This window comes from Chlorocebus sabaeus, chromosome 27 (assembly GCF_047675955.1).
Source record: "Chlorocebus sabaeus isolate Y175 chromosome 27, mChlSab1.0.hap1, whole genome shotgun sequence".
Classification (NCBI taxonomy): Eukaryota; Metazoa; Chordata; class Mammalia; order Primates; family Cercopithecidae; genus Chlorocebus; species Chlorocebus sabaeus.
The window spans coordinates 26,075,224-26,102,524 of NC_132930.1; the positions used below are offsets into that span (position 1 = coordinate 26,075,224).

The 27,301-nt window shown below is 46.0% G+C and overlaps 1 protein-coding gene across 7 annotated transcripts in view; it reads left to right on the forward strand.

Moving 5' to 3' along the window:
* The first annotated feature begins 3,267 nt into the window (after positions 1–3,267).
* The window catches only part of CCDC149 (coiled-coil domain containing 149), a 108,296-nt gene continuing 84,262 nt past the window's right edge, over positions 3,268–27,301 (forward strand). For 2 of the 7 annotated variants that reach the window (XM_008017737.3, XM_008017738.3), the window contains exon 1: positions 3,268–3,501. In XM_008017737.3, the coding sequence (XP_008015928.3) occupies positions 3,439–3,501 (63 nt within the window). In that variant the 5' untranslated portion in view covers positions 3,268–3,438. Of the gene's footprint in view, positions 3,502–3,723; positions 4,258–5,442; positions 5,498–24,198; positions 24,317–27,301 lie in introns of those variants that run through there. The other 5 variants (XM_038008645.2, XM_073012488.1, XM_073012489.1 and 2 more) reach the window with 5 other exon arrangements.

The following is a 27,301-nucleotide window of genomic DNA, read 5'->3' on the forward strand; positions in this document are numbered from 1 at the left end:
AGGCATCTAAGTACTTTCTTCTAACACTATAGGTGCACATAAATAAATCAATAAAACTGGTCCTGGGGCTATGAATATATATGGAAAAATTAGGTCCCTAGAGATGAGTTTTCAGAAAGCTAAGGGGATGTGAAAATAGAGGCTAAAGCAAACGTTTCAATACTTTGTAACAGGGTGGCACATTTAAGACAAGGGCACCAGGTTTTAAAGTGGTCCTGTGCAAATGGACGGTCGGATGGGACATTTAATGTAATGCTTTTATCAGGGATAAAGATAGTTGGTGTATAGGTTTATTTTTTCTTTGAAAAAAGCTAACCACAATATAATTAGCTCTCTTTTTTGTCAGTCTGGGCTGCTGTTGATGAGGTATCTAGAGGCCTTCTGGTATAGGTGCCTAAAACGTTAAACTGCATTTAATTATTATTATTACTCAATGTCAGGCTACATAAATGAAAAGAGATAAAAAAGAATCGCTTGCAGCTACATTGCCTTGGTTTGTGATTTCATCGCATCTCACAAGCGAAGCAGGTTTGAGCTGGCACTTGGGGCATGAAACCTCCAAGGAAAACCCAGGCAGCTAGAGATGCTGTTTCAACTGAGTTGAAATCTCTCCACATTCTGGGGAGGGTAGAGGCTTGTCACGCTTTGATTTTCCTCCCCAACTTTATTTTTAAATACCGTAATAACTGTCTGACTTATTTCAGAGAAGGAAAGCAAATAGGGGAAATGGAGTCACAGGGACAGTGGTCTTAAAGGCACATAGTCTGGAATGCGAAGATTTCTTGGCTCCCAACACTTATTGATGGTCTGTCTTGCTGCCTGAAATACCAGTGAGGGCGCCAAAGGAGCAGTGGTATATCATGAAGGGCTCAGTTAACTGTGGAAACTGGAATGGGCTTTCCCACCTGAATGCAGGCAGAGAGCAAAGTGCAGACAAGGAGGCTCAAAAGGCAGATGGACCAAGTTCTGCCCACTTTTCCTACAGTCTATTTCATCCACAGGTCAGGATGAAAACAGATGGTTTGCCAGAGGGCAATATATTGGCGAACAGTACCTTGCTTTTTAGGCATGAGACGTCAAGCTTAGGAACAAGTGCTTGGCACTGAGTTAATTAACTCTAGACATTCAGCTCAAGGATGACCTTCTTTCTACCTCCTTAGATTAAAAAGATAATGAGTTAGGCAGCCCAGAATGGTCAGAAGACCAGGAGAAACTTTAGCTGCATTCTAGCTCCCACTTTTTTTCTGTCATTCTCTAGCACATTAGTTTGCAAGCCCCTAGGACAGGGACCATGGTGTGCAATGTTATTAAACTTCCCCAGGATGAGTGCTGCAGTTGTATACAACAGGCAGAAAACCAATGTGCTGACTAATATGCCGGTTCCTTTTCTTAGCTCCTGGCCAGCCAGTCTGTTTAGATTATGCCAGCCAGTTCTTTAGATTATGACGCCAGAAACTGTTGCTTTTTGAAGGGCTGCCAGGGAGAGTTCGAGCCATTCAGGCCCTTCATCAGTTGTGTCACAATCCATTTCAGTTACCTGTTGATACCTAGCAAATAGCCCTAAAACTTAGTGGCTTAAACTCAACTATTTATTTAGTATGTGATGCTGTGAGTCAGCTAGTTGAGCAAGGCTCAGCTGGGTGATTCTTCTGCTGGTCTCAGCTGGGCTCACTCATGTGCTTGTCATCAGCTGGGGTGGCGGAGGGGAGGTAGTCAGTGGCCTCACTCACACATCTGGTGATGGTTGGCTGTTGGTTGGGAATCCTATCTTAACCAGCAAGTTATTCTGAGCTTATTTACAAGGTGGTGATCACAGGTTTCCAAGAGCAGAAGCAAGAGTAAGTCCCGATGCACAATTGATTTAAAAGCCTTTATTTATTTATTTTTTTGTTCCAGTAACACATGTACAAATGTTGCTTTGGCCAAAGCAAGTTACATGACTGAGCACAGAGTGAAAGTTAGAGACTGTGGCAGGGCAAGGGACAAAGAAGGGGAATGATTGCAGCCATTTTGCAATCTACCATGTGCAAAACAAGGCCAAGAACAAACTTTCAAGGTGATACTTCATTCCTAGATTTTCAAGATGCTAGAGCGAGAAGTCCTAGTTGAGTCCCTGTTTCTCCACATTTCAGGCCTCAGTTTCCCCATCTGACAGATGGGGATAACATCCATTTCACAGGATTGATCCAGGATCAACAGGGGCTAAAAAATTATAAATAAATGTTGGCGATGATGCTTCCACAACTGTACAATGGGTTCACAACTTCTCAACCTACTTGCTCATCTCCACACACAGCGTTTCTGCGAGTACAGAGGGCTCACTATTGATGCTGGTCCAAGAGGGGATTTTAGGTGTCATAAGAACACCACACTGAATACAATTATGTGTGTGATACACCTTTCCTCTGTCATACACCTTTCCTCTGTCATTCAGTTTCAGTCCTTCCTCTTAGGAGAAATCTCAGCTTCATGCCAATGTCTTCCCTTTTGGCTAATTATTTCATTGTTTTAAAGAGGGGGTGTCTCGCTTTGTTGCCCAGGTGGTCTTGAACTCCTGCCCTCAAGGGATTCTCCTGCCTCAACCTCCCAAGGTGCTGGGATTAAGGCATGAGCCATAGAATGCCACCAGTGCCAATTTGTCTTTGACTCCTCTCCGAACCCATGCTAACCATCTCCCTCAGAGTTTTTGGCCCTATTCACAATTGAACAATGCTTTATTTTCAATTTTTACATTTGCTTTCTATGTATGACAGCGGAACCGTTAAAAAAGTAAATATAAGCAAACATTAATAGTTTAAAAAACAATGCTAAGTATATAATAAAACGCGGTTCATTCATTCTTGCATTCAACAAACATTCGTTCAAGAAATATTTGTAGAGCATCTCCTATGGGCCAGGATCGTGCCAAAGGCGCATCTACGAACCTAGAAAACCCCTGCCCTCGGGGAGCTTTCATTCTACGGGTGGGAGTCGTGATGGTGGTTGGAGGAGGACTGGATTTGGGGATTTGTTTCTTGCAGGGGACACAGGACTGCCCGTGGGGCCCGCCTTCCGCGCAGAGCGCTGAGGGGTCCGATGTGACCTGTAGACTGAGACCCCGGCTTCCCCTTGCCTAGAGGCCGGGCAGGGGGCGCGGAGCCCGGGGTCGCGGGGCTGAGGGAGCGGGGCTCGTGGGCGGAGGACGCAGGGCGGGCCCGGCGGGGCTCGGCTGCGGCCCGGGCTGTGGCTGCGGCCCCAGCGGCCGCGCCCCTCCTCCCTTTCCTCCCGCGGAGGCTGACGTGGAGTCAACAGCGCGGGCGGCCGCGGGAGGCGGCGGCGCAGCGGCTCGGAGGCGCCGGGCCCTCTCGGGGCCGCGCGGGGCCCGGGCAGCGGAGGCGGCGGCGGTGACGCCGCGAGGAGGAGGAGGAGGAGGCGGGGGTCCAGGAGGCCGGCCCGCGCATGGAGGAGGAGACCATGAACGGCGACCGGACCGAGAGCGACTGGCAGGGGCTGGTGAACGAGGTGAGGCCTCGGCGCCGGCCAGGCGGGATGGGCCGGGCCGAGCGGCCGCCGTTCCGGGCCCGCGCCCCCAGAGAGACAGAGAGGAGAGGGACTAGCGGGGGGCGCGCACCCCAAGCGGCCGCGGCTGCCGCCCCCGCGCGACCCCGCCAGGTGCGCCGCTCCTCCCGCACTTTCGGGTCTGCGCGGGCGCCACTTTCTTCCGCGCCATCTGGTGTCAGCCTTTGGGGAGGGGCCTTCCCCCCGGGCAGGGGTTGGCCCTGGATTGGAGGCTGAAGCCCTGGGATCCGGGAGGAGAAGGTGCCAAGCCCCACCTGCCTGCCTGCTCGCCACTGTTGTGGAGCCAAACCATTGGACGCCTGGGACTGAAACGGGAAGGTGGTGCCATGGGGGAGAATCCGAGCCCTGGGGTGGCACCTGGGCCAGGTGGAATTCGGTGGTTCGAGTTGGGGGAGTTCAGGGGTCCGTCGCAGCCGTTCACTCATTCACTTGCTCAATTCAGTCAACACGTGTTTACTGCGGGCCTACCATGTGTAAGGTGGGGAGGGGCATTTATCAAAAAAGTGAAACACAAGTGCAGAAGTGATTCGATTTGTGGAAGCACAGAACAACGTGTCCCCCTGCCCTGAGACTCTTTTGCCATAAACATACCCTGGGGGTCCGCTTTCAGCCTCCTATGCTATTTGCTCTTCAGTCCCCGCTAAGAGAAGCTGCTGGCCTCTCCAGGTGAGAGGGAACGCGGATGTCTTCCTCTCGCAGGTAAGTTGCCCTGATTTGCCGCCATTTGTGGGGGCAGTTCCTGGTGTTACTTACCCATGCCAGGGAATTTCTCCCTTCTGAAAACCAAGCTCCAGCCCAAGGCCAACTTGGGGCTTCCTTTTCTTTAATCCTGTGTACACAATGCGGGGTGTATCAGTTTGCTCTTATCTTTCCCTTGTGGGGTATGGGAAGGGAAACCCTCTACTGTCTCACTCCTTTCATCGTTTTCTGGGTCTCCAGGTCAGTCTGATAATAGTGCTTCATGCCCAGTGTGTGCAGAGCGTTGTGTTTCTGAAGAGGAATGACATGCGGTAGCTTCTGCCCTAGTTTAGTTTGCTCAGCATTGGTCTAGTAGTTGAAAGCTCTCCTAACTGTCTGGTGTTATGATCCATTGTATTGCAGCCTGGCTCCATCTTCTCAAACTGACAGGCTTTATGTCAAGGGACAGATCCTCTGGGGACCTTATTTCTGGTCCCATCAGGAATCATACTTAGTAGTCGAGGAGCTGGAGGTAGTTCTTCTTAGAAGTCCGGTGTTAGGCCCTTAAATAGCAGCAGAATCTTCACTACTCCAACAGTTGCATATCAGGTGCCTGTTAGGAGTCAGGTACATTGTGAGGTTCTTGGGATTCAGTGGTGAATAAGACAACTCCCCTACCCTCAAAGAACTCTTAAGGATTTCATGATATAGTCTGGGAGGAAGGTCACACCATAGACAGTAAGAGTGAACTAAAGGATGGAATGACTTCAAGTGCTAAATGGCAGGGGTGCCCCTCAATGGGTTGGGCTTACCTCCACCTTGCACTGACCACATTATTGTAACAATGGGTTTCCTCACTAGGCTGTGTGCTTTGTTTGGCTCTTTATTTCCAGGGCCTATACACTGAGCTCTGTATGCAGCAGGTGCTCAAAAAATGTTTGTTGAATAAGTCAGTGGATCCTGAAGTAGGTCCTTCAGGAGTTTGCCTGCGCATCCCAGCAGAGTTTCTCCAGAGTAATGCCTCCTTAACTTCACAAACATGAGGTGAACACATAGCCAGGGGCCATGGGGGAGGTGAAAATGGGTCTTACTTCCCACCTTAATAATAACTAATGACTATTTCTTGAGTGCATCCTTCATATTAAGCATTTTACATGGCCTCATACTCACAATGACATAAGGTAGGAATTCTTTCTTATTTTACAGATAAGGAAACAGTGGCTCAGACAGGCTAAGGAACTTGCTCAGAGCCTCACCTCTGGTAAGTGGACGAGTCAGGATTTGAATCCTGGTCTGTCTGACTCCTTGCTTGAGCCTTGCTTGTCTGAGCCTCGCTAGGCCACACTTTCTATTTTAATCATTTCTCATCTGTCTGTATCTTCTGCTAGATGGTAGGCTCCCCAGAGAAGGAGACCATATCTGATTCAACTTTGAGTCCCCAGCAACTGGATTGCTGTTTATTAGAGTATGGCCTACAGATCAGCTGCATCAGAGTCATTTTGGGTGCCTGTGAAAAATTCAAGTTTACGGATCTCTCCCATATTTATTGTAGTGAATTGAATTATGTACCCCGCCTGCCCCCCACCCCCTGCCTGCCATAGATGCATCTGAGACCTAACCCCAGTAGGTGCGAATGTGACTTTATTTGGAAATAGGGCAGATATGATCAAGTTAGGGATCTTTGGATGAGATCACCCTGGATTTAGGGTAGGTCCTAAATCTAATGACTGGTATATTAGAAGAGAAAGGACAGAGATTTAAGCTGTGGACACACAAGGGAGCAGGCTATGGGAAGATGGAGATACATGAAAGGAAGACCGTGTGAAGACAGAGGTAGAGATTGGAGTGATGCAGCCACATGGTGAGGCATGCCAAAGGTCGCTGGCAGCCCCCAGAAGGTGGAAGAGGCAGATTATCCCTCAAAGTCCCCAGAAAAAAACAACTGCTGACACCTTGATTTTGGACTTCTGGCCTCTGTAACTGTGAGTGAATATGCTTCTGTTATTTAAGCCACCTGATTTGTGATCATTTGTTACAGCAATGTATTAGTCCGTTTTCATGCTGCTTATAAAGACATACCTGAGACTGGGTGATTTACAAAAGAAAGAGAGATTTCATGGGCTTACCGTTCCACATGGCTGGGGAGGCCTCACAATCATGCTGGAAGGCAAGGAGGAGCAAGTCACATCTTACATGGATGGCTGCAGGCAAAGAGAGAGAGCTTGCGCAGGAGAACTCCTTTTTATAAAACCATCAGATCTCATGAGACTTATTCACTATCAGGAGAACATTATGGAGGAAACTAGCCCCATGATTCAATTATCTCCCACCAGGTCCCTCCCACAACACGTGGGAGTTATGGGAATACAATTCAAGATGAGATTTTGATGGGGACACAGAGCCAAACCATATCAAACAGTCACAGGAAACTAATACACCTACTGCTCAAAAGTGCCTGGGGGTACAGCCCCCTGATCTGCCTTTCTTACAAGCTGAGCTGCCCAGGTGATTCTTCCCCTGCCCAATCAGGTTTGACTGGCAGGGGTTCCATGGGTGTGACTGGGTCTGGTACCAGCCAGGTAAGATTCAGGGAAGAGTGTGCTCAGCAGCTGTGGTGTTACAAAGTGATTTGGGGGCCTGGCAAAGGACCTGAGGAAGACATCGCTGCACAACTAATCTGCACTACATGGGATTTTCGTGGACTTGCATTTATTTCTGCAGAAGTCCTGGGTGCTGCCTCCCACCCTGGATCCTCTCTCCATCACCTCTCTTTCACCTCATCATCACCTGCCCAGAGCCCTGTCCTCTCTTTCAATCAGTTTGCTTACTCCACTTGCCTCAAGGAAGCAGTTTTCATTTAAAACGATCCTACAGAGATCAGTTTTATTTTCACATATTTGGTATAATAAGCTGAAATTACAGCCTTTTCTCAGGCCCTGAAGTAAACACACCCATGCATGTGAAAGAAGCATGGCCGGGGTTCTGTTTTGGAAATTAAATGTCTGGGGAGGGGCAGATATTCTTATTGCCACCTGAGGTGAGCTTTCAAAATTGGAGACATTTCGAAGTGCAGCTATGCAGGCAATCAATAACTTTTTATTTCCAAGATAAAAATCCTGGTCATTGCTCAGCCCACTACTCTATGATAAACTATACGTAATTCCATTTCACTGTTTGAATTTTGGTTAATTAGATAGCAATCAGTCTCCTATTCCTTGAGCATGTTGTATGCAGGAGCCAGTAGGCAGAAGACAGTTAACTGTGGGCCTCCACCCAAAGTAGAGACTGATTTTTGGTTTTTGTTGTTGCTGCTTTAGAGATGAGGTCTCACTCTGTTGCCCAGGCTGGAGTGCAGTGGTGCGATCGTGGCTCACTTTAGCTCCATCTCCTGGGCCCGAGGGATTCTCCTGCTTCAGCCTTCTGAATAGCTGGGTTACAGGCATGTGCCACCATGCCCAGCCATTTTTTTAAAATAGAGATGGAGTCTCGTTATGTTGCCCAAGCTGATCTGGAGCTCCTGGCTTCAAGGAATCCTCCTGCCTCAGCCTCCCAAAGTGCAGGGATTGTAGGCATGAGCCACTGTGCCTGGCCTAGCCACTGATATTTGGAAAGGAGAGGTTGGTAGGTATAGAGACCAGCTCTGTGGTTAATTAAAGTAAAGACCCAGCTTTGGGTTTCAGTTGTTGATTTTGACTCTGAAGATAATAAGAGACCTGGGGGTAAGTCTTGGCCCTGACTTTTTCTTAGTATGAAAGATCAAAAACCCAAACCAAAGTGGATAAGCTTAGAGGAAATTTATTGGCTGATATTGTAGGTTGTATTGTGTCCCCAAAACAATGTATTCAAGTCCTAACACCCTCCCCTCAACTGCCACTACACAAACACCTGTGAATATGACCTTATTTGGAAGTAGGGTCTTTGCAGATGTAATCAAGTTTTGATGAGGTCATCTTGGGTGGGCTCTAATCCAATGACCTGGTGTTCTTATCAGAAGAGGCAAATTTGGGCACAGAGATGCACAAAGAGAAGAAAATGTGAAGACACAGACGGAAGAAGGCATGTGACAACAGAAGCAGAAACTGGAGTCATGCAGCTGCAAGCCAAGGAAAGCCAAAGATTGCTGGCGACCACCAGAAACTAGGACAAGGCAAGGAAGAATCCTCCCTGAGAGCCTCACTGGGGAACACGGTCCTACCAACACCTTCATTTTGGACTCTAACCCCCAGGACTGTGCAACAGTTGAATTCTGGTGTTTTAAGTCCCCCGGTTTGTGATAATTTGTTATGGCAGCCCTTGGAAGTGAATATAACTAATATGACTAATAATTCCATGCTAGGGCTGGCTTTCAGCTGATTCAACACTAAGATAGTTTCTCTCCATCTTTGAGTCTGCTTGCTGCCTGGCTTTGGTCTCAGCCTCCCATCTTCTCAAGTTCAAGTCCAGACGGGAACACGAGACCCTTCTCTAGCAGATCCTGTGAAACCCTGGGATGCTCCATTTAAATCCACTTAGATCACTCACCTATCCTGCAAGAAATCGCTCAGGCGGGTAGTGATCTGATTGTTTTAGGCCCGGAGTTGTGTTTGGAGCCCTGCCCCAGGACACATGGACTGTGAGTGGAGCTAGGGTAGATCCCCAAGTAAAATTGGGGGGCTTCTTTCCAGAAGAGGGAGAATGGGTGTTGAGGGAATGACTGCACCATGTAACTTCTCTGAGCCTCTTTTTTCTCGTCTTTAAATAGGGTAATAAAAGTACCTACCTCATAGGTGATCCTAATTGTGAGGATCAAATGAAATAATAATGCTTGTGAGTACATAGGCCTCTGCCAGGCAAGGCAGCAGTGGAATAGTGAGATTGAACCTCACGACAGAAACTCTGGTTTGTGAAAACTATAATTTGCTATAATGCCTTAATTTTGATTACAAGTTTTTGTTGTTTGAGTAGTGGAAATGTAATCTGCATGTGAAGCCACACCACTCCCTTTCCCTGAATTTGTATTTTAATTCTAGGGGACTTATGAAATACTAAGACTAAGGCTAACTCATTGGCTGGGGTGCTGGGGTGGGTTGTTTTTATCCATCCACACGCTCCTCATTTAGTCTAGTATTTTACCCTTGGTCACTCTAGGTCACTGTTGTGTCCTCTCTCATCCCCCCTCAGATGTCCCCTGGCCCTCTGGCTGTCTGCACCACGTCCATGCTACTTTTGGGTGAATGAAGAACAAATTGATGAACTGCTTTTCACTGTTCTGGGCATGGTGAACTTTGCTGTCTTGCCCAAGGCGGGACAAGTTTTATTCATTTTTAAAATTTGGCTGGGCACGGTGGCTCATGCCTGTAATCCCAGCACTTTGGGAGGCTGAGGCAGGCATATCACCTGAGGTCAGGAGTTCAAGACCAGCCCAGCCAAAACCCCCGTCTCTACTAAAAATGCAAAAATTAGCTGGGTGTGGTGGCACGTGCCTGTAATCCCAGATACTTGGGAGGCTGAGATGGGAGAATTGCTTGAACCCAGGAAGCAGAGGTTACAGTAAGCCAAGATTGTGCCACTGCACTCCTGCCTGGGCGACAAGGGTGAAACTCTGTCATAAGATAAGATAAGATAAGACAAAAACTTTGTTCTGCTGCCCCTGAGTTACTCTAGGGCTAAATTACTATGCTGCCCTCAAATCACCCTGGGGCTATGGGAAACTTTGGGAAACTTGTTCACACAGCATGTCACAACACCAAGGCTGGGTCCTGGGGATTAGTTTTCACTTCCTAAGAAATAAGGCTGTATTTGTTAGGGTAAAGTCTAAGCCACTGTAAGAAATATGCCTGCCTCCAAAATAGAGTGGTTTAAATAAGGTAAGACATTTGTGTCTCTTTCATGTGAGTGTGGTGGTTCAGGCATGGAGGGCAGCCTTGCTCTGTGAGTCATCTAAGAATTCAGATTTATCTTGTTGCTCCACGATTAGGGTATGGTCCTCATCTGTGTGGCTGAAGCTTGTTGCTGCCACCTTTGTGTCCTAGTCCATGGGAATGGGGAAAGAGAGAAGGGGGAACTCCAGGGCAAGGGGCTTTTCTTTAATTAGGGATGAGTGGAGAATTGTACATATCACGTCTGCTCACATCCCATTGGTCTGAGCATAGTCATACGGCCACTCCTAGCTGTAAGAGAGGCTGTAAATGTAGTCTTTAGCAGAACGTGCCCATGTTAACTTTGGGAGGGTCCTATTAAGATATAAGAGTAGGCTGGGCACCGTGGCTCACACCTGTAATGCCAGCACTTTGGGAGGCCAAGGCAGGTGGATCACCTGAGGTCCGGAGCCTGGCCAACATGGCAAAACCCCGTCTCTACTAAAAATACAAAAATTAGCTGGCCGTGGTGGCACGCGCCTATGGTCCCAGCTATCCAGGAGGCTGAGGCGGGAGAATCACTTGAACCCAGGAGGTGGAGGTTTCAGTGAGCAGAGATCGCGCCACTGTGCTCCAGCCTGGGCAACAAAAGCAAAACTCCATCTCACAAAAGAAAAAAAAAAAAAAAAAAGAAACAAAGAAGAATATACAGGACATGGAAAAGATAAGTTATATTAAAAAAAATGAGTAGGTTGACATATCAAAGTTAAAAATTTATTCTCTTTGGAGGACTCTGTTAAAGCAATAAAGAGTCACAGACTGGAAGAAAATATGTGCAGAACACACATCGTGTATCCAGAATATAAAAGGAACTCTCACTACTCAATAAGAAGAAAGGCCAGGTGTGGTGGCTCACTCCTGTAATCCCAGCGCTTCGGGAGGCCAAGGCGGGTGGATCATGAGGTCAGGAGTTCGAGACCAGCCTGACCAACATGGTGAAACCCTGTCTCTACTAAAAATACAAAAATTAGCCAGGCGTGGTGGCATGCACCTGTAATCCCAGCTATTCGGGAGGCTGAGGCAGGAGAATTGCTTGAACCTCAGAGGCAGAGGTTGCAGTGAGCTGAGATTGCACCAGTGTACTCCAGCCTGGGCAACAGAGTGAGACTCCATTTCAAAACAAACAAACAAACACACAAATGAACAAAAACAAAGAAACAATCTGAATTTTTTAATGAACAAAAGGATTAAGTAAACCCTGCACTGAAGAAGAGGGATGGCAAATAAGCAATGAATAGAGGCTCAGCATCCTTAGTCATTAGGGAAATGTAAATGGAAACCACAGTGAGATACCACAACATACCTATTAGAATGGAAAAGCAACAAATTACAAAACTCATCATCTAAGGGCTGACAGGGATGCAGAGCAACTAGAAGTCTCATACATTGCTGGAGGAAATGTAAAATAGTAAAGTCACTTCTGAAAAGGTTTGCAGTTTCTTATAAAGTCAAACATACACTTAACCAAACAACCCAGCAATCCTTCTCCTAGGTAGGGTTGAAGAGAAATGAGGACACATGTCCACACCTGTCTGCACATCTATGTATGTAACTCAAATAGTATACAACCAAAAAACTTTGTTTTAAAAAAATAATTATTTTAGTAGCAGAGGTACTGCTCCTTGTGGAGCAGGGCTACCCCATAGGCAGTGTGCCCAGAGCAGCCACAACCAAATAACTCATTTGGGGGAAGTGGGTTACAGGGTACCTGGTACAGGGTAAAAGCTGATAGTTTTAACATTTGTGATGAGTGACTATTTTGTACTCATGAACTAATGCTGTCATATCTTTCTAAAAACACCTTTATTAAGGTATAATTAGTATATTAAAATGTGCACATATTTTAGGTGTACAATTTGATGAGTTTGGATGTGTGTATACACTGGTGTAACCATCACCACAATCAAGGTATACATGAAATTTTTGAAAAGCAAAAATTAAGGCCAGGCACGGTGGCTCACACCTGTAATCCCAGCACTTCGGGAGGCCGAGGCGGGCGGATCACCCGAGGTGAGAAGTTTGAGACCAGCCTGGCCAATATGGTGAAACCCCGTCTCTACTAAAATACAAAATTAGCCGGGTATGGAGGCATGCACCTGTAATCCCAGCTACCCAGGAGGCTGAGGCAGGAGAATCGCTTGAACCTAGGAGGCGGAGGTTGCAGGGAGCCCAGACCATGCCACTGCACCCCAACCTGGGCAACAAAAGTGAAACTCCATCTCAAAAAAAAACAAAAACAAAAAAACAAAAAAACAAAAAAACAAAAAACAAAACAAACAAAAAAACCCTAAAAATTAAAAAGACAGAAAACGGATCCGTGATTGCCAGAGCCTGAAGGTACAGTGAGGAAATTGGCTACAGAGAAACATGAGGGAATCTTTTGGGTTTATGGATGTATTGTGTCTCGATTGCGATGATGGTTATATGACTGTGTAAGCTTGTTGAAGTTCATGGAACCTCACACCTAGAAGGGATGAAATTTTCTCCAAATTATACCTCAGTAAACTCAGTATTTTTCGAAAGGAGGTGAATGGATATTTAAAACAGCCATTGCTACAGAGAGCTTTAGTCCTTATCTCTCCAATTCCAGAGCTCATCAGGTTTCCATCAAAACTCGCTGTGCCCCCCAAATTTCAGCCCCGAGTCCTTGCTCTGCCCTCTCGACCCCAGGCTGATTGGGCCAAGCCCAGTGTTCCTCCTTGGAGACTGATAACCAGGCTCTCCTTTGTACTCTGATTCTGCCCTTTTCTCGACTTGGAAGATCGTTTCTAGTCTTTTGAGGAGTTATGGTTGAGGGCACCACTGGAGAGACTCAGCTGTACCCTCGTATCTTCAGGAGCAGGCCCTCAAAATGGAAAAGCCAGTCAGTTGTTACCTGTGTTCTGCTGGGCTGTGCCTTTCTTAGATGTAAAGACGGAATGTCTGGCTTCTTAAAAAGCGAGAGAGAGATGTGGGGGAGAATTAGGGTAAGGGTTGCAGGAAATGGAAGCAAGGTGAGAAGATAGGCTGTCAGTTAATATTTTAAAATACTCTTTTTTTTTTTTTTGAGATAGGGTCTCACTCTGTCGCCTAGGCTGGAGTGCAATGGCACAGTCTCGGCTCACTGCAACCTCTGCTTCCCAGGCCCAAGTGATTCTCCAGTCTCAGCCTCCTGAGTAGCTAAGACTACAGGCATGAGCCACCAATTCCTGGCTAGTTTTTCTATTTTTTGGAGAGACAGGGCTTCACTTTGTCGTCCAGGCCAGTCTCATATTCCTGAGCTCAAGGCAATTCATCGGTCTCAGCCTCCAACTGCGGGGAATACAGGTGTGAGCCACCGCGCCTGGCTTAAAATACTCGTTCTTATTAGCTGTTATTATTAGATAAAAACACTATCCACAATAGTGAGCAATAGATCTGAGACACTAATGTAGGCAGTTGGTGAGGCTTGATGGAGTGGGGAAAAGCTTCTTAGAAGTTGAGCTTTAACTGAGTCCCTTCCCTTTGGTTGAAGAGGGCCAGGGAGATCATGAGCAGGCATGAGCACTGGGCCGAGTTGGTGGCCTTTGCAGAGATGCTCCAGATAAAGGCAGAAATCTCTGGGTTGAGGTACAGCAGAAAATGAGATTGGATAACCTGAGGGGACCATATGGTGAATGACTTCAAAAGCCAGGCTGCAGGATGTGCCCTGATATAGCTGGTAATGGGGAGGCACTGAACGCTTTTGTTAACTGGAGTACAAATTGATGAAAATACTTGGGATAGGTTGGTTTCCACTGAATTCAGTTACTGCGTCTGTACTGTCTGCAAGGTACTATGCCAGGCCGTGATGATATAAAAACTAATTTGGTGACCCTGCCAGGAATCAGGGAAGGACAATTTAGGAAGAGATGCCAGTAATTAGCCTTTTCTGTCACCATCAACATTCTCAATTATTTCCATTGCACCTAAGTCCTACCACTTACCAGGTAGTTTTCAACCTAACCCTTGACTTACCTGTCTCTCCTCTGGACCCAAAAGATCTTGAAATCTTTGAGAGTAGGGACCGTATGTAACTTTAGCACTTAGCACTGTACTTTCCCCATTGCAGGTACTCCATACACGTGGAATGTATGAATGCTTGGATGTTTGAATGAATGAGGTGTTAAGGGGTTACAGCATTGGTGGGGATAGAGAAAAAGGGATGGCTATGGGAAACATTCTAAAGGAAGACCCCTACAGCAAGTCATGGCTAGCAGGATTGGAGAGATGGAATAGAATGAGTCCAAGATGGCCCTTGCTGCATGGCTGGAGAGTGGTGGTACTGGAAGTGACAGGAGGTTAGGGGACATGAGTCTGGTGAGAAGAGCATGGGTTCTCTTCAGAACTGTGCCTCATTCAGAGTTTCCTGGGAGTACTTGAGCTCTTGAGAAGCAAGATTAGTGCTTACTGGGAACATTTTCGATGAGCAGCTATCTTCATAGTGGCAGGCTAATTTCAGAGTAAGTTTATTAAAATTAGTATGTGGGGGAAAGTGAGCTCAACTGCTATTTTTAACTGATGGGATTCATGTTCTCTCCTGTGCAGGGAAGTTTGCATATGTGCTCCTAAAATTGACAATTTCCACTCTTATTATGTTAAAAAAATTAATATAGTGAGTTTCACGTTGATTAAAATACATTGGCTGAAGATGAGAAGAGGACTTTGGCCAGTCCCTGAATGAAAATGACCAGAGTGAATGACATTTATTACTCACTGCCTGGTTTTCCACCCATAAAACCATACTGGGGCTTTGGTACCTCCTGGCAGAGAAGTTGCTTCAGTTTGAGGGTCTGCACCTCTCTCTGGCCCATCAGGCAGAATGATGCCAGTGGTAGGGGAGACCTGGTTCCCAGAGAACACAAACCTTTGGTTGATTTTTACTTTGAAGTCTTTCCACTTTCACCTCTTCTGGTCCACTCTCTTCATTATCTGAAGCTATTTTATTACAACAAACACCCTAATACTGTTCAGGGTATCAGATTTTCTTCAAGTCTGCTTATCCTCTGTACAGCTAGCCAATTAAACGACCTTTAAGAAAAAACATTTTTCACAACGTCCTCTTACTCAGAAAGCTTCAGCGGTAGTTCTCCATCACCTGGTGTTCGAGGCTCTTCATGCTGGACTTGACCTATCTTTCTGCCTCTGTCTCATTGCTCCCCGCATAAGCTGGCTGCTCCAGTCAAAATAATCTGCCGTGTATTCTGGCTCCCCCACCTTTATCTTACACCCTGACCTCTTCCAGGTGGGCCTCCCACTTCTTCTCCGACCACAGCCTTCACCAGTCCTTTAAGGTGGGGTGGAAACCCACATCCCTCCTAAAATCCTCCATGATGCCAATCTTGAAGTGAACTCTTTGTCCTGTTGCCTTATGTGGCTTGGCTTAAACTGATCCTTTCACACTCACTCGCTACCTAAGAAAGAGAGGAGCCTTGTCTCTGTGTAGATATTAACTCCTGTATAAGTTGACAAGCTCCTTAGAGGAAGGACTGTGGTCACCTATGTTGGGGCAGGAGACAGGAATTCTGGAATGATGATGTATCATGCACTGGCTCAGGTGTGCAGGTCCTGAGGCAGGGCACTGATACAGAATACAGAACCAAGCTGGTTCTGGCCCATTTGCAGAGCCCCTACTTTGATCTCACATCCTCATTTAGGGAAAGTAGCTCATGGATGTGCCTGCCCACCTATAGCTCTCTTAATGGCAGGCACAAAGGTAGAGGTCAGTGATGTCAGGAGAGAGCCACCATTGTAGTGAGTTGGCTGGTTGATGTGAAGGAGGAGTGAAGGACAGCCCTCATATGTCAGTGGGACAGGATGTCTAGCAGAGGAAAAGGTCAGCATTCAATGTGCTGGTTACATAGTGAGTATTACTATGGGCAAAGCCTTCTGCATATGACAGTTGCCTTCAAGGAGTTTACTGTCCAGTGGTGATAGAGAATGGGGATGAGGTCACTACGCTGTGATGTACATTGTGATAAGCATTCTTCAGGTTAAGGGGAGGCTAATTTAGATTGGAGGATTGAGGAGGGTTCTTAAAGGAGGTAGCACCTGGGCCAGGAAGGTTGGGCAGAATTTCAGCAAATGGAGATGTAAAGGAAGGGTGTTCTTGACAGAAGGAATGGAGATGGCAAAGGTGCAGATGTAGCAAAATGCAAGACTTATTGGGGGAAATCCCAGATCATCTGGTCTCTGGTGGGGACACATAGTGGGGCATCGGGTGTTTGTTAGGTAGGCCTCAAATGCCCTGTTAACTGTGTAGCGGGCGCGAGGGTCCTGAGTATGGCATTCATTCTGGAGGTGAACAATGGCACAATCGTCTCCTTTGAGTAGAAGTAGCTGCCTGGATGCATTGGGGAGGGAACTGATCTGCCAGGAGTGTATGTGAGGGACTGGACAGGCATGGGGCTTGGGGAGAGCACAGGAGCCTGTCTGTGTCTGTCTGTCCCTTTGCCCTTATCCACTTTCAACTCACTTAGGTCTCCCGTTCACAGCTTCATTGCCCGTGATAATGCTCTTGCCAAGGTTGCCTAAGACCAGCCTCCTAACTACCACACCCAGTGGTCTTTCTTTAGGACTTGATTGCTGGCTGTGCAGCCTCTGACTCCAGGCAACCTCCTCTTCTTTTCTTACACGCTGGGCTTCTGCATCCCTCCATGTGGCTACTGGCCATGTCCCCAGGAACTAAACACGTTACTCAGTGTGCCCTCAGTGGAACTCATGCTCCTTCTGTATTACACCTTTCCTCTCTCTCTTTCCTCCTTCTATCCCGCCTCAATGGTATCGCTGTGAAGTCTACGTTGATTCTTCTTCCCTACTTACACCTCCCAACCCGATTCTAATTCTTATTCATTAAGATCCATCTTTCTGGCTTTTGAACAAGTCCTTAAATAGGGCATCCATGTCACCATTCCCACTCTTTCACTGTGGCCAGATTCTCAACCCCTCTCCCTGGAATATCTTCTAGGACCATCTTTCCTCCATGCAGTTACTAGAGTCATCATCTAAGCATAGAAATGATTTTACCACTCTACTGCTGAGAGATCTCTGATGGCTTTCTAGGGACTGCAGAGCAAAGACCATATCCCTCAGTTGGGGCCTTTCCCACTCCCCATCTCTGGTAACTCCTGTATCCCTTATTTCCACCACCTCCCCTACCCTTCGTAGTACTCCTCACTCTGGCCAGATCATACCATGCCCTATAGCATCTCTAAGGCTTGCTTATGTCCAAAGGTGACATCCTACTCATATATTAAAGCCCAGCTCAAATGTCACAGACTCCCTTTGGGTCTCCCACTTCCCTTGGGCCCCAAGAGGTTAGGCAATGAATGGTACGTGACATGTGGGAAGATGGTATGGGGGATTGTTGGCAGAGTAACTGGGTTCCTGAGGATGGGGGCTCTCAGAATGGTGGGTGGTCACCCATGTCTAGCACAATACTAGGCACAGGATAGACACTTAGCAGTAGCTTGTAGAAGGGAGGGAATAAGAAGGAAAGGCGGTTAACCTTGTCATTTCCAGAGTTCTCTTTGAAGCCAGCCTTGCTGGTGTGCCCCACTTCCAGTCTCTCCCCCAGACCAGTCATGGCCCTAAGGGAGCTGGGAGTGTCTGAAGTGCCCCAGAACATGCCCAATGTCCTGGCCAGCTTCCAGGCTCCAGTTGCAGTGGGTTTTGTATGTCACCAAGCTCCATCAGTAGGTAGCTACCTGGTTTTGAGCAAATCTCCCGACTTCTCCAATACCTCATTTTCTCTGGACTTCATACAGTGAGGATGTCTCTTGGTTAAGATGATGATAAAGTGAGATGATATATAGGAAAGTGTTTTTTAAAGCCCCCAGCCCTCTCCAGATGAGGCGATGCTCCTATCCTTGCCTGGGCTTTGGGAAAACCCTTCCCCAGGGCTTCAGAGATGCTCCTGCAGAGAGAGGTGATGTGTCAGCTGCTGGCTGTCAACATGATGCCATGGAAAAAATCATACTGATGGGGCACAGATTGCTGTGCCTGCTTGCTCTGCCATCTGCAGACCCCATGACCAAGGCAGTATTGGAGATGGCAGGGATGGGACTCTCTCTCACTAGCCAGTTCCAATTTGCTTTTTAATTTGCTCCAACCTGGTGAGTGCTGCTGGGGTCAATCTGTAACCTCTTCTTCCTTCCCAACAGTCTCTGGCTTTGCCAGACTTTGCAGCGTGCGTGCAGGCTGCTCAGTCAAGCCTGGGCAGCCGCCATTTCCGCGGCCTCTTCTGAGAACCTCCTAGTTACCTTCTGACTTCATATGCCTCTTATTGTGCCCAAGTCCAAACTCATGCCCAAATTGTTCTTCCCTCTTCATTCATACCCCTCTCTGGCCTTCAGAGCATCTGTTGGGCACTCTCCTTTGCTGATTTACTGGAGTTTGAATAAGCCTTTTATGAAGCTGATTTCAGTGCTTAGGGAAGAAGACTGCAATTGCTCACAAAGAACTCATAGCAACCTCTCTCTGGGATTTTTGCGGGCCTCTTCAGCAGCCTCCCTACCTTCTGTGTCTCCTTGCACCTTTCCATTGCATTAATTACTGCCTGATCAAGTCCCTGGAAGCAAAACTCTAACCGTGACCCTTCCTCACTCACAGACCTCCATAGCTCCCGTCAGCTCTCATGTTGGCCCAACCTCTGCTGTCATTTAAGGCCTTTCTTACTTTCATCCAAACCAAACTTTCCAGCCTTATTTTTACTTTCTCCTTTTCACACATCCTGCACTCCTGGAAAACAACCACTTCCATTTCTGTCTGAAGCCCATGCTTCCACACACCCAGCCTTTGATCAGGCCGTGCCCTCTGCCTGGATCTCTTGTTCTCTTCCTTTTTCTTACTTCTCTGTCAAGCTTCAGTCACAACTCTCTTGCCCCCAGACTAAAAGCCCTCCTCCCCTTCTGTGATCTTACAACATCTAGCCATGCCTCTCTGACCGCATGTCTCCCGGGCCGCCGTGGGTTGGAATTACATGTGTTTGTGCCTTGCCTCCAGCTTGGAGTTACTCCAGCACAGGAACTGACCAATTCATCTTTGAATCTCCCACTGTGACCGGCACAATGTCCTGCATATAGTGGAAAAATCTAAAAGAGATGACAAACCTCACGGTTTCTCAGTTAATACTTAAATTGAAAAACTACTGAATTAACACAAGGATGTTCATTTTTTTTTTTTTGTCCGAACAACATTATCATCTGTTTCTTTCCCCAAAGTCCCTTTGTGTTCATTTTTATCCCACAGACATGACTTTCAAAATATAGATTGTGATCTTTTCAAGGTAGTAAGTCAAATCACCTTTTAATAAGCTCTAAGGGATTTATGAACTTATTATAAGTCAACTCCTTCCTCCCTCCCTTCTTTACCCTCCTTCCTTCCAAACTAGAATTTTATTATTTCAGATATATTGCTTGAAAAAAATCTAGGCAGAGGCTGTGGGTGGGAAATCATTTGTTATAAAGAGCTACTTTCTATAGTGGGATCTGACCTGTATTATAGCGTGTCTGAACGTCCACCAGGCTTTAACTCTCTCCGGCTCTAGTATTCAGGCTTGCTCCAATGGTTATTTACCACCTACGGTTGACTCTCATGCAAAGAAATCATGCAATTTCTTTGGTCCCTATGGTCTTCTCCTTAAGAAAAATAATGATAAAAATAATTCTTTACATTTGTCTTTCTTCAACTGGTATTTACAAGGATTTACTGTGTCTCAGGCACTCTGCCAAAAGTTGGGGTACACAGTCCACCAGGATGTCATCACCTTCCTCCCCATTTCCTTATGGAACCCTCATAACAAGCTTGTGGGTTAGACTGAGCAGGTGGTAGTGACCTCATTATGTAAATAAAGACGTGGTAGTTCAGAGTGTTCGTGAAATGCTCAGAAATTCAGCGTCCTTCTTTGTGGTCACTCAGCAAGAAGCAAGCAAGAGGAGCTCAGTTTTAACTTTCTGTCAGATGTTTTCCCCGCTGAACCCCGGGTTTGTGCTGGGAACCCTGGATTCAGGCCCCCGGCACGCTCACTTCCAGATGAGAGGCGGCAGCCCTTGCAGGCTGCAAGACCGCTTTCCTCATCTCTGCTTCTGCTCACCCGATCTAAACCCCATGTGAGCTGAAAAGGAGACTTTTGGGATCTGGTTCTAGATTCCTGCCCAGACTTCAGTATAGGCTGGAAATTGAGCAACAGTAGACTGAGGAGTCAGCAAGGGTGGGGTCAGGTCATCCTGAAGGGATGGTCTCGTAGTCCCTCTGCTGTGGAAGCCTGAAGGTGGCTGCACCAGATGACCCAGTCCCATCTGAGCAGAGGCTCCAAGGAAGTGAGATAATCTAGTAATACCTCGGACTCACCTCTCCACCCCATGCCTGCTTCATCCCCATTGTAGAGAATTTCCTCAGGTAGCCATGAGGGGCCTGCCCCAGACTGCCTGAACCTATGAATGAGGACACGTTTGAGAAGAAAGTGAATGCGTGAAGGTGTTATCTAGAGATGAGAAATGCCTTAGGTAACTGGATTTTAACTTTAAACATCGAGCAATGTCAATCCACTGCACCCTCCAAATTTAGAAAATGTAGATACATATAAAAGAAAAAAAAGCCACCTACAATTTGGCTACCCAGAGCTGACTGCTGTAATCTTCCATGTTTCCATGCCCTAATTTCTAAAATTGAGTTTATAGGATAGGCTGTTTTACTATTTCATTTGTATCGAGGCTAACATGTAGACACCAGATGCACACATTTTAAGTGCACAGCTCAGTGCATTTTTACATGTGCCCACACCTGCGTTAACCACCACCCAGAGCAAGTTCTAGAGCATTCCCAGCTCCCCAGAAGGCTTCCTATGCCCTTCTGAGCCAAGATATTGCTCCTACCTCATCCAGAGGCAACCATTATTCAGACTTCCAGTGCCATATGCTGTTTTTATAACTTCTTATTCCTAATCAGCAATAAGTAGTGAATAGTTTCCATGTCATTAACTCACCATCATCACCATCATTGTCGTCGTCGTCATCATCATCATCATCATTGCCAGAGCGGCAACTTGGGATTCCACGATATTGACAAACCGTGCCTGCGCTGGTCTTTAAGCCTATGTTTTAGAAATGCCTACTCTATTTTTTCCCACTATCAGAAAGCCTAAGTGGCTGGCATGAGGGGTTCTGTTTCGTTCTAGCACAGGCTGTAGGGGTGTCAGCGACTTCGAGATTTTTTTTTTTCTCCAAGGCCTGGTTGTGTCTTCTGTGGCTTGCTTAGGTTTTTTGAGTATATGTGTGTTATGCTAAACATTCTAATAACCATTGCTGTGTATGTTCGAAAGAGCATCTCACATCCTAACATGCGTTGTGAGATGCCCTTTCAAACATACATTTGTTGCTCTGGTGTTTACAGGAGAACAAATACTAAGGTGCTTATTTCTCTCATTCCTCAACTTCTTCTTAAAGAAGAGAGAAAGTCACTGGACAATTTAAGCACCTGGGTTTAGAGAGAGGTTCTTTTAAGATGACATTGGTGAGGAAGGAAAATGACTATTTTGATGACTGGAATTTGTGAAGACACCAACAAGGAGGCGAAAAGCTCCACACATCTCCCAGAAATACCCTCCCACTCAGTGCTGAACAGCTGAGTCTTGATTATGTAGGCATTAACTGTGCACACTTGGAAACCTGCCTCTCTTCAACCTCTCTCAGTTTAGGTTTTGATTATTTTACTACCACTATCACTACAACCACTATGCTGATTGCTACCACTACTCTTATTATTATTACTAATGGCAATAAAATTATATTAAATTTCCATTTGCGGTGTGCCAGGCACCACATGAAGATTTTTTAATGTAATTTTCAATTCAGGAACTTATATGAAGAAAAAAGGAAACATTCATTGAGCACTTTTTAATGCTTAAGTCCTGTGCTGGATGCTTGACATATGACTTTCAGTACAGCTAAAAGATGGTAAGTAAACATCAGGGAATATGCAAGGAAAGCCAGAGCTGGGATTTGAACTCCAGGTTTCTCTGATTCTGAAGTCTGTGTTGTTCCTACTCTAACACAGTCTCACCAAATGAATGAATGAAGGAATGAAGGAGTGAATGAGTGGACCAACGAACCTGGTACACTGAAGCCCTCATTTTTAAGAAGTCTGTATTTTAGCCTGGGCGTGGTGGCTCACACCTGTTAATCTCAGCCCTTTGGGAGGTCGAGGCGGGCAGAGCACCTGAGGTCAGCAGTTTGAGACCAGCCTGGCCAATTGTCTTTACTAAAAATACAAGAGTTAGCTGGGCGTGGTGGTGGGTGCCTGTAGTCCCAGCTACTAAGGGAGGCTGAGGCAGGGGAATCACTTGAACCCAGGAGGCAGAGGTTGCAGTGAGTTGAGATTGCCCCATTCCCCTCCAGCCTGATCTGCAGAGTGAGACTTCATCTCAAAAAAAAAAAAAAAAAAAAAAAAAAGTCTGTGTTTTAAATTGTGCTAGAAGGGAAACATTCTCTTATTTAAAACCTTGACTACATAATGCCCTGATGTAGTACTTACATACTTTTGTGTCTCATATAACCAATGTCATCTGTCAGTGGTGACACAGAGTTCTGATTGTGAAGTGGATTACAAATCTTACAATATTGGGTGCCCAATTTCCCCATACCAGTTATTTGGGTATGTTGGTATTTTATTTAGGATTAATTTTAATGAAATGCCAGAAATAATAATGGCTTAAATGATACTGAACTTTAGTTTTTTCTGAAGTGCAGTAAATGTGGGGGTGGGCAGTTTAGGGCTGGCATGCTGGCTTACGATCTGTGAAGGACCCAGCCACCTTTCATTTTTCTGGTTCATCATTCCATGTGTGAGACTTTCCACTTTGCAGACCACTATGTGGCAGGAAGGAGGAAGACATAGGCAAGAGTGAACCTGCTCTGGTTTGAATATCCCCTTCACAACTTACACAGAAACTTAATTGCCATTGTGATAGTGTTACTAAATGGCACATTCAAGTCATTAGGTCAGGAAGGCTCTGCCCTCATGAATGGATTTAATGTCATTATCATGGGAGTAGGTTTGTTATTGAGGGCGATCAGCCCCCTTTTCTCTCTGTCTTGAGTGCTTGCTCACTGTGGGATGCCTTCCCTCATTTGTGTTATGGTGTAGCAAGAAAGTCATTGGCAGATGCTGGTGTCATGCTCCTGGACTTCCCAGTCTGCAGAACTGTGAGAAATAATTACCCAGTCTCTGGTATTCTGTAATAGCAACGAAAAAATGGACAAAGACAGTGCCCCTCCCTTAAAGGAAATGTTTCAGAAATCTAAAACATTGGAAAGGAAATGTTTCAGACACTGTTGCTTCCATCTCACTGGACAGTATTTTATATAGGGGATCCTCATAGTACCTATCTCAGAGGGCCTCCTTGTGAAGATCAAATGAGCTAATGTGAAAAACTGCCCAGAAAGTGCCTGCCATCAGTGTTTTGGCTGATGCTTCTATGGTCATACCTGGGATCTGAGCCCATCAGGCTTGGTAGGTCTTTCCCAAGGACTTGTTTTAACTACTATAGTCTTTGTACCCTTCCACGTAAGTGGTCAGCAAGCAGTGCTGATGTTAACCAGGAAGATGATGATTATGGATAATAATGATGATGATGATGATGATGATGAGTATAAGCTCTAAGTAAATGGCGGCTGCATGCCAGTTACTGGGCTAAAAGCCTTCTTTTCGTTATCTCATTTACTCCTTTGGCAAACCCATAGTACCATGAAGTAGGTACTATCATAGTCCTTATTTTGCAGATAAAAGATCTTAGGCTCAGCAAGCAATGGATTTCCTTGCCCAAGATCATTCAGCTAGAAGTGATAGGGCAGGAGTTGGAATCCAGCGGGAAGTCTGACTCACACCCCGGGTCTTACTTGGGAGTATCCACTGCCTTCTGTCTTTTTAAGTCTCTCTGCCTTTGAATTTCATCTCCTTTTGGAATGGTCAGCCTGGACATATATTTAACAATCCATTTTGATGTTACTCTTTATGATGATCCTGATGACTACCGAATTTTCTTTTGACCTTTTTTTCTTTTTTGAGACAGGTTCTCACTCTCTCCCCCAGGCTGGAATCCAGTGGCATGATCATGGCTCATTGCAACCTCAACTTCCTGGGCTCAAGGGATCCTCCTGCCTCAGCCTCCCAAGTAGCTGGGACTACAGGTGTGTGCCACCACACCCAGCTAATTTAAAAAAAAAAAAATTTCCTAGAGAAGGGGTTTCACTATGCTGCCCGAGCTGGTCTCAAACTCCTGGGCTCAAGCACTCCTCCCACCTTGGCCTCCGAAAGTGCTGGGATTATAGGCATAAGCCACTGTGCCTGGCAAATTTTCTTTATTGAAAGTGAGATTCCCAAACCTTGAGCTTATCTGAATTAGTGATGTCTACATGCACTTCTCCAAAGGAATTTTTTATTTAATATTAGATCTTGTAGATGCACATGCAAGGGAGTAAACGTTCAAACAACCCATTTTTGTTGTCATTTAAGTGTCCTCTTGATCAATAGTGATGACAGAGGTGATGATGGTGGTGGTCAAATGGACTGTTAAGAAAAGCGGGTCAAATCATGCCCATCACTGGCTTGCAGTCCACTGGTGATCTGCAGCCAGTGAAGATTTCGCCATTTTCCCAGAAAGCCATAATTAATTTGGGTCACCCGTGGGAGCCTTTTGCTAACATAATCAGGCCATCACAGTTATCAGCCAGAGAAACAGACCTGGATGGAGTCCCCACCTTGAGCAATGTTTCCAATTTAGTTTGTCCTCTGAAAACTTCAGTGATTTGAATCACCAGGATTGTACACCCACCCATGTCCCAGAATAAATTTCCGCCTGACTTTTTGCTGGGGGGCTGAGTTCTGAACTGACAGTTCTTGTTGAGGAGAGTTTCTCACTAATCAGTAGTGTCTGGAGTTGATGGAAAGAAAACAAAAACTATGAAGATGAAGTGCAGGAGCAAGTTAGCAGCACTCAGGAAAATATGAGCAAGGTGCAGTGAGAGGGCGAAAACAGCTCCCAGCCACAGGGCTCGGCTGGGGAGGCCTGCATGCTGCAGGCGGAAATTCAGGGCCCAAGTGGCCCTTTAGCGATGACTCTGAGGTTCTCATCCAGAGAGAAAGACTGTGTTGATCATGATTGGTTGAAATCTCAGCAGATGGTGGTAAGAGCTCTATTTACTTGGATAAATTAAAGTAGTGATGGATTTGCACGGCTGATTTCAAGATCTCAAGTCTGCAGATGACTGCCTTTTGGAGCAGACTGGGATGGAACACCTCCTTGCTTTAGAGTATGTGCACCTGACTCGAGTATCAGCGAGCTGGGAGTGAGGGACTATTCTCAGACGTGGTCCATCTTGGGTTGAAGCTTCATCTTGAACACACTGGCCCTCTTATGGGACTGTTCATCCCAGCAGGGGACTCATATTTTTCGGAAGACAAGATATGTCGACACATTTAGGAATGGAGATTGTTTTCCGTCTTCAAATGGGACAGACTCAGTTCTTTTGATTACTGTGATAATAAGATTGGTGTCTTTAGAGTTTATTGAGTGCTTTTTCTCACGTGAGTAATTTTATAGAATCCTTCCAACTCTCCTGTGAGTGAATGGGGTGCTGTGGCAGAAAGGGCATGGGACAGTCCTGGGTTCAAATCCCGCCTTTGCCTCTTACAAGCTTCATAATTTTTTTTTCCTAAAAACTCTTAAAGCCTTAGTTTCCTCACCTGTAAAGGGGGGTAATGATGTTTACATTTTGGGGTGGCGATGAGGATTAGTGATTAATGTATATGAAATGCTGAATCATCTGTTAGGACTGAGTAGGCTTCCAAATGCTGCTGGCTGTTTGTATCATTATAGAAAAGAAAACTGAAGCACAGAGTGGGGGAGCGGCTTCTTGTGGTCCTCGTGGTAGGAGATAGTGGCAAAACCCACATCATTTCACTGTAAAGCCCAGGTGCCACATTGCTTCTATTAATGATGCCTTCCTGTCTGTATCTCCTAAGTTTCCCTTTTGTTAAAGGACAGTCAAGGAATCAGTTCTAGTTCTGCAGATGTCATCCTGTAACCCTCTCAGTACCTCGTCTATAAAGTGGAAGCACGATTACAGGTCCCCTTTGCCTCCCAGGGTTCGGGAACAGGTCTAAGAAGTTAACAGCTGATAATATGCAAAAGTGCACTGGGCCTCATCAGGAGTAGGGGTGTTAGGGGCTTTTTTTTAAGAATTTCTCTTGAGATAGATAAAATGAACCACAGCAGTTTTACAGCTTTTAAAGTCAGTCGGACCAAAATATTGTACATGCTTTGCTGACTTTTTACTGCTACAAAGCCCACAAGGAAAGCCCTCTGCAACTGAATTGAATTATTATTCTATAATGAAGTAACCAGTGAATCTATCGTTACATTACGTATGTGACAGTTATATGCCATAATGTGTAACTGCAGTACGTGAGGGCTGGTGATGCAAGCCGCCTGCCACCTGTATCCGACAGATCTCAGGCCCCTGGCAACCTGGATGGCAAAGAGAGGGTTTCAGATGCATGGATAATTTTAGTGCTTCATCCTGAATACATACATGATCTCTGAAACAAACCAGAGCTGCAAGGTGCACTGGCAGCATCTCGGCCTGAGGCAAGGTCGGATCAGCCTAGCACTGGGGACAGCAAATTCACTCTAGGCAAGCAATGATTTTTAGAAACAGATGCTATCTTCAGCAAGTGAGTTTCTTAGTCCATTTATGGCCAACAAGAAAAAAGCCAATCTTTTTTCCATGTGTTTCCTTCTCATCTTTATAGGCTTGCAAAGGACAGGTGTATAGTCAGTGGAGAATGCAGAGACTGAGAAGATGGTGAGAGGGAGGAAAGGAGAAGTAAGAGAAGTGAAAGAATTGAAATAGATATTCAGGCAAACCTTCGTTATTCAAAACTTCGGTTAGCCAAGACTGTCAGTGAATTTCACATACCCCCCAGCTACTATAGTTCACATTATAAACTCTTCCAATTACCTGAAATCTCACTTAAATTTCAGCACATCCCCTGGGGCATTCAAATAATCAAAGTTTGCCTGTCAAAAGTAATACCGGAGAGGGGAATGGTGAGTCTGAGAAAGATAGATCATAAAAAAAAAAAAGAAGTCTTCCTTCTTAGAGAATGGCATT